We start from the raw sequence: 11,137 nt of genomic DNA, 5'->3' as shown, positions 1-11,137 counted from the left end.
ATGCTTTCCTGCGCGTGCTGGAGGGGAAGCAGCACTTGCTCCCTTTGTGGCTCCAGATCTTGCTCCTGGTGGCCCTGCTGGTGCTCTCCGGTATGTTCAGCGGGCTCAACTTGGGGCTGATGGCGTTGGATCCCATGGAGCTGCGCATCGTCCAGAACTGCGGCAGCGAGACGGAGAAGCGTTACGCCCGCAAGATCGAGCCCATCCGGCGCAAGGGCAACTATCTGCTGTGCTCCCTCCTATTGGGTAACGTCTTGGTCAACACCACCCTTACCATCCTCCTGGATGACCTGATAGGATCCGGCTTGGTGGCCGTCATTGCGTCCACCTCCAGCATCGTGATCTTCGGGGAGATCGTGCCCCAGGCGCTCTGCTCCCGCCACGGTTTAGCTGTGGGGGCCAACACCATCATCCTCACCAAGATCTTCATGCTCTTGACCTTCCCCATTTCCTACCCGATTAGCAAGATCCTAGACTTCCTGTTGGGTCAAGAAATCGGCACCGTCTACAACCGGGAGAAGCTGATGGAGATGTTGAAGATTACGGAACCTTACAACGATCTGGTCAAGGAGGAGCTGAACATGATCCAGGGAGCCCTGGAGCTTCGGACCAAGACGGTGGAGGACGTCATGACCCCAATTCACGACTGCTTCATGATCAACAGTGACGCCATCTTGGATTTCAACACCATGTCTGAAATCATGGAAAGTGGTTACACCCGTATCCCAGTCTTTGAAGAAGAACGGTCCAACATTGTGGATATCCTGTACATCAAGGACTTGGCTTTTGTGGACCCCGATGACTGCACCACCCTCAAGACGATCACCAAGTTCTACAACCACCCTGTCCATTTTGTCTTCCATGACACCAAGCTGGACGCCATGCTGGAGGAATTCAAAAAGGGTAAGTCAAGGTGGAAGGTGGTAATCGATCTGCGCGAGATACCTATTACCCTGGCTGCTTTTGGGCTGCCCAGTGCATGATTGGCAAAGATGCAGCTTCTTTTGCACATCTCCAGAATGATAAGGAGTGTGCTTTTGAAATGGTGACTAGGATGCAACCTGGTTTACCTCCTCCTAGCTAAGGCTTCTAATGCAGAATGTTATGGCCAAACCCAGCAGAAGGATTCATAAGTCCTTGAGATCACTAAGATATCTGTAATTCATCGGTCTCGTGGACTCTGTTGCGCTAAGTTTATTTATTTACTTAACGTATGGCAAATACACGGACTTATAGTGGTTCAAATGTTAATATCCAGTCCACCGAGCCATTTAAGGACAGGGCAGTCTATGTTAAAAAAAAACCCAGACATTGGTGTAATGTGTACGCTCTTGATTACAAGGATGCAGTGGCTCCGTGGCTAAGACGCTGAGCTTGTCAATCGAAAGGTCGGCAGTTCAGCGGTTCGAATCCCTAGCGCCGCGTAACGGGGTGAGCTCCCGTTAATTGTCCCAGCTTCTGCCAACCTAGCTGTTCGAAAACACGTAAAAAATGCAAGTAGAAAAAATAGGGACCACCTTTGGTGGGAAGGTCACAGCGTTCCGTGCGCCTTTGGCGTTGAGTCATGCCGGCCACATGACCACGGAGACGTCTTCGGACAGCGCTGGCTCTTCGGCTTTGAAACGGAGATGAGCACCGCCCCCCTAGAGTCAGGAACGACTAGCATGTATGTGCGAGGGGAACCTTAACCTTTATCTTTAAGCTCTTGATGGACATTTGGACACAGTGTGATGGACAGTTTGTCGAGGAGCACCGCCGTCACACTGAGGGGTAGAGACAAGACCCACATTTAAACAGTGAGTCCTGGCAGATACCATGCTGGGTACGGATCCTGTTCTGAGTTGACCAGTGCTTGGCGAGGAAGGTCAAAACCTGGCACCTTTTGTGGTAGGGCCATTCTACGTAACCCGCCTACATCTGGGCGTTCAGCGGCCCATTTGGCTTTCCACTGTGTGTTGATGTCAAAGTTGTTAAGACGGCGGTTGAGCAAGTGCCAGAGAGGGATTTAAGCCTGCTAATGGATGGATGAGGAAGATCAGTGTGCGCAGAAATAAAAAAGTGGGTTTGTCATAATTTTGTTATACTCCTTCGCTAAGACTTCCTGCAATGGGCACTAAGTGGTGCAATGTGCGCTAAGTTATCGCAGCCGTTGGGTTGATTTTACGGGCAAAAGCAAGAATATGCAAATCTGAGTTCTGTGTCAAAAATTCCGATTTCTGGTTGAATTGAGTCCTACTGCCAACTGTGAGATACAGTTCGGTCTAACTCCTCAGGGAAAGCTCGTATTTGAAAATTGAATGTGTTTTGGACTTTTCAGACCGTGGGGAGCCTGAATACGTGTTTCTTTTGCAAATCTTGAGTTCTGTGACAAAAGTTACAAATATGAGTTGCAGATTGGTCTAACTCCTCAGGGAAAGCTAGTACTAGCAGATAGTAATTTGCAAACCCAGATTGACAAGAGCCCTAACCAACTCTGGTTTATTCAACTTGTGTCCTCCTTCAGCAAATAATAGCTTGAGGCCATGTGCGAATCCAACCCTCCGCTCAATACATATTAACAGGAGAAGTTATTTTCTGGCGGGTGGGAAAAAGACTTATAAGGATGGCCCGGGTTTCTTTCCTTGAGCATGTCCTTTCAGCCTTGTCCTTCCAGATGTTTGTTCTGCTGACTAGGCGGAACGAGCAAGAGAAAAGCGGAATTGTTGGCTGGTAGGATTTGGATGTCAACATTCGGCAAAGGGACTCTCCCAGCTGCAACCTAGAAGGCAGGCAGAGAGATCTGCAATCCCTCGGCAAAAAAAAAAAAAACACAACAGTGACTTTGTTTTGTTTTATTTTGTTTTCCCCCCCAAAGCAACTTTTTTTTAAAACTAGCAGATCAGAGGTTTTCCTCTTGCAGGATAGGATGGAGTGTCTTTCCCGCTTGCTGGAAAACAAGGGAGCTGATCTCGCCGAATGAAAGCGAGAAAGAAAATACTTCCGGAATGAGATCCTCCCAGGGCCAGATTTAATGGGTGAAGGGCCGGGAAGCTGCATCCTAGGTTTTTTTTTGTCCAACGGCAAATCAGTACATTTGAAGTGCTGGAACGCAGCAGCTTCCCTGGTGTAGTTTTGCCCCGGGATAAGGTGTGAGTTCATAAATCACGTTGAACTCTTTTTGTTACGGGGGCCATTTGTGTCTAACAATCTTTCCGAACTCTTCCCCTAGGAGGATCAGAAAACCTGTGTTGCAATGCAACTGTGTTATTAAACGCCAGACCCCTTAAAGCTACAGTGCCGCTTTATCAGCCGTGCTGTTTCAAAGAATTCACAGAACTCCCACCAGGAGTTAAGGGGGTCTCCTCAGAGGTGAAATGCTCCCGGTTCGGCCCGGATCGCCTGATCCGGTAGCGATGGAGGCGAGTTGTTCGGAGAACCGGTAGCAAAAATCCCTGCCCTCCCTCCCCCCATTGCCCAGCTGAGCCACACAATTATCAGAGGCTCTTTTTTTAACCTTTAAAAGCATTTTTTTCTACAACCTCTTCGGCTGAAAAAATGCTTTTAAAAGTAAAAAAAAAAAAAAGGCTCTGATGATCGCGCGGCTCAGCTGGGATCGTCAGAGGCTTTTCAAAGCATTTTTTCTACAACCTCTGAAGAGGTTGTAGAAAAAAATGCTTTCAAAAGCCTCTGACGATCCCAGCTGACTTGCCTGATCGGCAGAGGCTTTTTTTTCCTTTTAAAAACATTTTTTCTATAACCTCTTCGGCGGAAGAGGTTGTAGAAGAAAATGCTTTTAAAAGCCTCTGATGATCCCAGCTGAGCTGTGCGATCGTCAGAGGCTTTTTTTTTTTTTTTTTTTACTTTTAAAAGCATTTTTTCGGCCAAAGAGGTTATAGAAAAATGCTTTTAAAAATATTTTTTAAAAAAGCCTCTGATGATTGCGTGGCTCAGCTGGGCAATAGGGGGAGGGGGGGCAGGGATTTTTGCTACCGGTTCTCCGAACCACCCGCCTCCATCGCTACCGGATCGGGCGATCCGGTCTGAACCGGGAACATTTCACCCCCGATCTGGGTGGGTGGACGGAGCTTCCCGCCACCTGAAGTGGGAGCAATCCACCACTGATTCCCAGCCCTTGCAAAACAGGCCCCGCCCCCTAAAATTTGTTTTTAAAGTAGTACATCCATTTACAAACTATTGACCTCTCATCTATAGGCTGCAAAATATGTGTGACAAAACAGTTAACAGGAAGAACAGTCGTGTCTTGACTTTGTAGTCGTTCAAGCCAGTTAGGTCTCTTGTGGTGAAGGCACCAAGCTTGGAAAACAGGAGATGGTGAATTCCTGTCTCGCTTTAGGCTTAAAAGCCGGCTGGGTGACTTTGGGTCAACGGTCACTCTCGGCTTACAACGTCAGGCCAGTGGGTCAATTTCTGTCGCAACCAATAGAACCACACTTGATCCAGGAAAAAAAACAAACAAACAACAAAGCCAGAGCCTATATTTGCAGGAAAACATCTTATTTATTTTTTGCAATCGTTCCCAGCCACAATGTGACATAGGAATGCATTGTGTCTATGAACAAAGGAAAACGTTATTTGCAAGGCGTCAAGTTGTTGTTCTTTGCAAACGCAAGTCAACATGCAACTTTTTCCTATGTTTGCAGCCCAAACAGGATCATCTCAAAAGGCCACTGGACTATGGGGTTCCCCTCACCCCCACCCCCCGTTTGAGGAAGAAGATGAGGTTTCGCTTCTCATCCAAAAAACTTTTTCAGTTCTGGCTGGCTGGATGCTCCATGTCCCAGTCCCACCCACTCCCAGCCAGCCAGAACTGATGAAGCAGCTGCTGTTGCTTCTTTCTCCTCGATAGGATAGGATAGGATAGGATGGGATAGGATAGGATAGGATAGGATAGGATAGGATAGGATAACAGAGTTGGAAGGGACCTTGGAGGTCTTCTAGTCCAACCCCCTGCTTAGGCAGGAAAACCTACATCACCACCTCCTTCTCCTCCTCCTCTTCTCCTTCTCCTCCTCCTCTTCTCCTTTCCTCTTCTCCTTCTATTCCTCCTTCTTCCTCCTCTTCTCCTCCTCCTCCTTCTCTTTTTTCTCTTCCTCTTTTTCTTCTTCTTCCTCTCCTCCTCCTCCTCCTCTTCCTCTTCCTCTTCTTCCTCTCCTCCTCCTCCTCCTCTTCTTCTTCTTCTTCTTCTCTTCCTCTTCTTCCTCTTCTTCCTCTCCTCCTCCTCCTCCTCCTCCTCTTCCTCTCCTCCTCCTTCTCTTCCCCCACCCCCTCCTCCTCCTCTTCTTCTTCCTCTCCTCCTCCTCCTCCTCCTCCTCCTCTTCTTCTTCTTCCTCTTCTCCTCCTCCTCCTCCTCTTCTTCTTCTTCTTCCTCTTCTCTTCCTCTTCTTCCTCTTCTTCCTCTCCTCCTCCTCCTCCTCCTCCTCTTCCTCTCCTCCTCCTCTTCCCCCACCCCCTCCTCCTCCTCTTCTTCTTCTTCCTCTTCTCCTCCTCCTCCTCCTCTTCTTCCTCCTCTTCCTCCTCCTCCTCCTCCTCCTCTTCTTCTTCTTCGTCCTCTTCCTCTCATCCTCCTCCTCCTCCTCCCAAAAACAGAGTCCAGTTGCCTTTTGGAAAAAGCAACCTTTGAGACAACCAATGACCTGGATGACTTCAGACTCTCCGTAGGTAAACAAGGTCATGAAACATACAAATCTGGGCCAACATTAGGAGCAAAAGTGAAACTAGATCCTATAGATATATATGTGTATGCATGTGGTTCCCATGGGCAGGGATGCCTTGTGTTGGTGGATCACGTGACTCAGAAGTAAATGGGCTCTGATTTACCACATCTGGATGCAGCTCAAATGCCCTGAGCATGACAACAGGCTTAGTGTGAATTTAACTTCAGGCCTTTGGTGAACGCCTATATGGAATCAATCTCCCACCTGGAGTAGACACCAACAGCCTGAGCGTGAGCAATTTGGAACATGACGGTGACCGATTGAAATCAGATCCTGGGAGAACGCCCGTATTTCATAAACTTTCCCCACTGAGGAGTCATCCACAGCCTAACAACTCACACCGTTTTAACGTGACAATGACTTTTTGGAGCTTACAACATTCAGAAAAGAACTGCTATCTTGATTAAATTTCCCCGGTTGAGTTAAGTTAAGATAACATACTTGGCTTAGGGCCCGGTTATTTACGAGACCACCTTCTGCCACCGATAGCCTCCCACCGGCCAATACGCTCCCACAGAGAGGGCCTCCTCAGGGTGCCGTCGGTCAGGCAATGTCGGCTGGTGACCCCCCGGGGAAGAGCCTTCTCTGGGGGGGCACCCGCCCTCTGGAATGAGCTACCCCCCCAGGGATACGACTGATCCCGGACCTCCGGACTTTCCGCCGGGCTCTGAAGACTTTTTTATTTCAACAAGCCGGGCTGGGTTAAAAAATCTTTTAATTGCTGAATTTTATGGGTAAGGGGTTTTAAATTGGGGGAAGCCAATATAAATTTAGTTTTGTTCTTATAGTATTTTAAGGTTTATATTATATGTTTTTTAATTTTGGCTGTTCACCGCCCCGAGTCCTTCGGGAGAGGGGACGGCATAAAAATTTAATTAATTAATTAATTAATTAATTAATTAATTAATACAGTAATAATGTCTTCTAATCTGGTGCCTCCAGATATTTTGGACACGCAATGCTGGAGTAATGAGAGCTGAAATCGATAACATCTCTTATGTAAGGGTATATATATATTGTGGTTCTGCTGGCTGCCGGCTGCCTGAAATTCGGCAGTTCAAATCTCACCAGGCTCAAGGTTGACTCAGCCTTCCATCCTTCCGAGGTGGGTCAAATGAGGGTCCAGATTGTTGGGGGGGCAAGAGGCTGGCTCTATAAACCGCTTAGAGAGGGCACTGTGAAGCGGTATATGAATCTAAGTGCTATTGCTCTTTTGGGAACTGCAGAACACCGGGAATGAAAAATTTCCGGAGACATTAAGGGCGCTGGGAGCAGGAACCTCTGGATAGAAGGCCCTAAAACAGTGATGGCTAACCTTTTTGCCGTCGCGTGCCAAAAGCGGAGGGAGCGTGAAGGATGTCACGCACGCGTCTGCCCACACACATAATTCAAGGCTCCCCGCCATGCCCCGCCCCTGCGCATGCACGCGTGACCCCTCTGTGCTCACCCAGCTTTTGGCACACGGTGGCAAAAGGGTTACTGGTGGGACCGGTATGCCTGTTTTTCACCCTCCCCAGGCTCCAGAGTCTTTCTTGGAGCCTGGGGAGGGCAAAAACAGCCTTCCCCATGCTTCCAAGGCCCTCTGGAGGCCAGAAACAGCCCGTTTCCTGACTTCTGGTGGGCCCGGAAGGCCTGAAAATCAGCTGGCTGGTGCGCGCTGGAACTGAGCTAGGGCAACGCTCACATGCCCACAGATATGGCTCCATGTGCCACCTGTGGTACACCTGCCATAGGTTCGCCATCACGGCCCTAAAACATCTGGCCTCAATTGCACCGAGCTTGCGAGATGATCCAGAGAAGTCAATCATTTTTTTTAAAAGGCAATTTTCTGAGAGAGAAAGGAAACTGGACTTTTTTGGGGTGGGGGGGAGTGACGGGGTGCGGTTTGAAAACCAGGCTTCCATGTTGCAAGAAGCTGACGCATGATCTGATCATGAATTGATCCTGGAGGAACCGATGAAGGATAAGACTTAAGAAAGAGAGCAAAGATGAGATGTTATTTAGCAAGATGGTAATTAGACAGAGCAGGAGGTGATAAAGTTTCGCCTGGGTTGCTTACGATCAGACAACAGGTGTGTTAAGGAAAAAGCATGTTGGGAAGGTACCGTATTTCCCCGAAAATAAGACCCTGTCTTATATTTTTTTTTCAACCCTGAAATAAGCGCTTGGCCTTATTGCCATGCGCTCAAAAGCCCAATTGGGCTTATTATCAGGGGATGTCTTATTTTGGGAGAAACAGGGTAGTTCAGGCTGAAAGTACAGGTAGTCCTCGGATTACGACCGTTATTGAGCCCAGCATTTCTGCTGTTAAGCGAGACATTTGTTCAGTGAGTTTTGCTCCCTTTTACGACCTTCCTTGCCACTGTTGTTAAGTGAAGCGCTGCAGTCGATAAATTAGTAACATGGTTGTTAAGTGAATCTGGCTTCCCCGTGGACTTTGCTTTTTCCGAAGGTCGCAAAAGTGGATCGCGTGATCTTTTGGGGGCACAGCAATGGTCATAAGTGTGAACCAGTGGCCAAGCAACTGAATTTGGATCCAGGAGAGGCTACAAGCAAAGGTCGTAACTGTGAAAAATGGCCATAAGTGAACCGTTGTCACTAAGTGAACTGTTATAAGTCGGGGACTACCTGTATTGCAAGAGAGAAGGTATGATCTGAAAAGCGGGCATCCAAGGAAAGGAATATGGTGGTTTGGTTGCTTCGAGTTGAAATAAGATACGGGTAATTACGAACCACAATTGAGCTGAAAATTTCCGTTGCTAAGTAAGAAATTTGTTCAGTGAGTTTTGCCCCATTTTACGCCCTTCCTTGTCACCGTTGTTAAGTGAATCACTTAAATGAAGTTAGTACCCCGGTTGTTAAGTGAATTGATTTTGCTTGCCAGAAGGCCGCAAAAACTGATCGCATAACCTTGGGATACAGCAGTGGTCATAAATAGGAACCAGTTGCCGAGTATCTGAATTTTGATCACGTATCCATGGGGATGCTGCAACGGTCGTAAGTGTGAAAAATGGTCATCAGTCGCTTTTTTCAGCGCCGTTGGAACTTCGAACGGTCACTAAATGAACGATCGTAAGTCGAGGACTACCTGTAGTAAAAGAAAATGTGGACAGGAGCTAAGCATTGCGAGACGAAAGAAGGATGGGCAAACCGAGAAGGTATAAGGACTATTCCTGCACCCTTTGTCCATGTTTGGGCAACCCCAGAGAGATCTCCAAACTTTGAACCTTTAAGACTTGTGGACTTCAACTCCCTGTCCAATCTCTCGGGGGCTGCCCCAAAGAAGAGGGAGTCAAGCTATTCTCCAAAGCACCTGAGGGCAGGACAAGAAGCAACGGGTGGAAACTAATCAAGGAGAGAAGCAACCTAGAACTAAGGAGAAATTTCCTGACAGTGAGAACAATTAACTAGTGGAACAACTTGCCACCAGAAGTTGTGAATGCTCCAACACCGGACGTTTTTAAGAAGGTGTTGGATAACCATTTGCTTCTCTCCTTGGTTAGTTTCCATCCGTTGCTTCTGGTCTTGCCCTCAGGTGCTTTGGAACATAAGTTGCCCCTTCTTCTTTGTGGTAGCTCCTCAAATATTGGAGCACTGCAAGGACAGTTAATCCTTGGCTTACCATCGGTCATTGAGTGACCATTCAAAGTTACCGCAGCATTGGAAAAAAGCGACTTATGACCATTGTTCATGCTTACGACCATTGCAGCATCCCCACGGGTCACATGACCAAAATTTAGATGCTTGGCAACTGGCGTATACTTATGACGGTTGCATTCTCCCGGGGTCATGTGATTCTCCTTTTGTGACCTTCTGACCAGCAGATTCAATGGGGGAAGCCAGATTCATTTAATAACCATGTTACTGACTTTAATGATTGCAGGCATTTCCTTAAGAACTGTGGCAAGAACCAGCAAGATTGGCCGGGATGTTCTTGAATTGTTGGAGGTGTGGACACAAACAAGGGACATTCTACCACATGTGGTGGCCCTGTCCTAAGATTAGGAAATTTGGGGGCAAGATTAAAAAATGGCTGGATGAAATAACAGGGCAGAAGATAGAAAGAAATCCGGAATTGTTTCTCCTGGGTATTCTGGAAGGGAAAATGCAGAAAAGTATACAATATATCATATTACACATACTAACGGCAAGTAGAATTGTGATAGCACAAAATTGGAAACAATCAGACACCCCTCCGGATCAAATCATAATAATAAAAAAAATATACAAATGTGCAGAGATGGACAGATTATCGATGGAAATGAAGGAGAGGGAGGACACCGAGTACTATTTAATATGGAATAAATGGTATTCCTGGCTGGAGAGTAAACATAAAACTTAAGGGATGTTTTTGTTATGAGATCGAATTGTAAATAGAAATCAAGCTAATTTAGATAAAGATGTAAGTTTAAGATAGAGATATTTAGAAGCAGAATTTGTGTAAAGAGGTTAAATAGGCTAGAGCAAGGGTCGGCAACCTGCGGCTCTGGAGCCGCATGTGGCTCTTTCATCCCTCTGCTGTGGCTCCCTGTCGCCGGTCGCTGGGCTCCACAATTGATAGGGCTTTCAGTTAGGACAGGTAGAGGAAAAAGGATGTCGCGCTAGGAGGAGACTTTATGGTGGGGGAATCGGACTTCCGGTCGGCTCCAGAATTGAACGGGGTCGTCCGGTTAGGACTTTGGTGGCTCTTTAAGTGTTTAAGATTGCCGACCCCTGGGCTAGAGATACAGATGCAGAAAAGTTTTTATTAGTGTTGCAATTTTGATATTTATTTATTCATTCATTCATTCATTCATTCCGAATTTATATACCGCACCTTCTCCCGAGGGACTCAGGGCGGTGTACAGCCAGATAAAAAACATACAATACAAACATTAAAAACAATTAATATGTTTGTTTTTGGTTGTTTATATTTTTTGGTATGTGTGTGTTTTCTTGCTTTTTTGTATGTGTATTATGTTTCTTTTTGTACTGTGCATTTTAATCTTTGGAAATTTAATAAATATTATTTTTTTGTTAAAAAAAAAAAAGAACGGTGGCAAGAAAAGTGGTAAAATGGGGCCGAACTCACTTCACAGCTCTCTCCCTTAAGAATGGAAATTTTGAGCTCCGTTGTGGTCGTAAGCCGAGGACTACTTATAAGTCACGCTGGCTTAACACAACGGTATTGTTTGAGCCAAACAATGCTTGCTTTCCCTCGGTACCCTTGAGTGACACACTGCCCATCTTTATTTAAGCTTACTCCAGCATGTTGTGCAAACATGCCATTGTGTCTTTGAAAAATAGATTATTGAGTGATTAGGATCCTGTGCTTCTGCGTTTACTTAAAACTCTGGAACAAATGGTCCCGCAAAGTAATTTTGCACAAGCTTGCAAAAATAGAGGACAAGCGCAATCGGCCATAGATTATTTGAGGGGAGGAG

The 11,137-nt window shown here is 46.7% G+C and overlaps 1 protein-coding gene across 2 annotated transcripts in view; it reads left to right on the top strand.

The window, feature by feature from the left end:
- The window catches only part of CNNM4 (cyclin and CBS domain divalent metal cation transport mediator 4), a 62,129-nt gene that overhangs the window by 674 nt on the left and 50,318 nt on the right, over positions 1-11,137 (top strand). For both annotated transcript variants that reach the window (XM_060683536.2, XM_060683537.2), the window contains exon 1: positions 1-903. This exon is cut by the window's left edge. In XM_060683536.2, coding sequence (XP_060539519.2) covers positions 1-903 — 903 coding nt within the window. The remainder of the gene's footprint in view (positions 904-11,137) is intronic.

Source organism: Pantherophis guttatus, chromosome 9 (assembly GCF_059756535.1).
Source record: "Pantherophis guttatus breed Tessera chromosome 9, ASM5975653v1, whole genome shotgun sequence".
Classification (NCBI taxonomy): Eukaryota; Metazoa; Chordata; class Lepidosauria; order Squamata; family Colubridae; genus Pantherophis; species Pantherophis guttatus.
The sequence above is the reverse complement of the archived record's forward strand: the minus strand, read 5'-3'. Positions and strand labels throughout refer to the sequence as shown.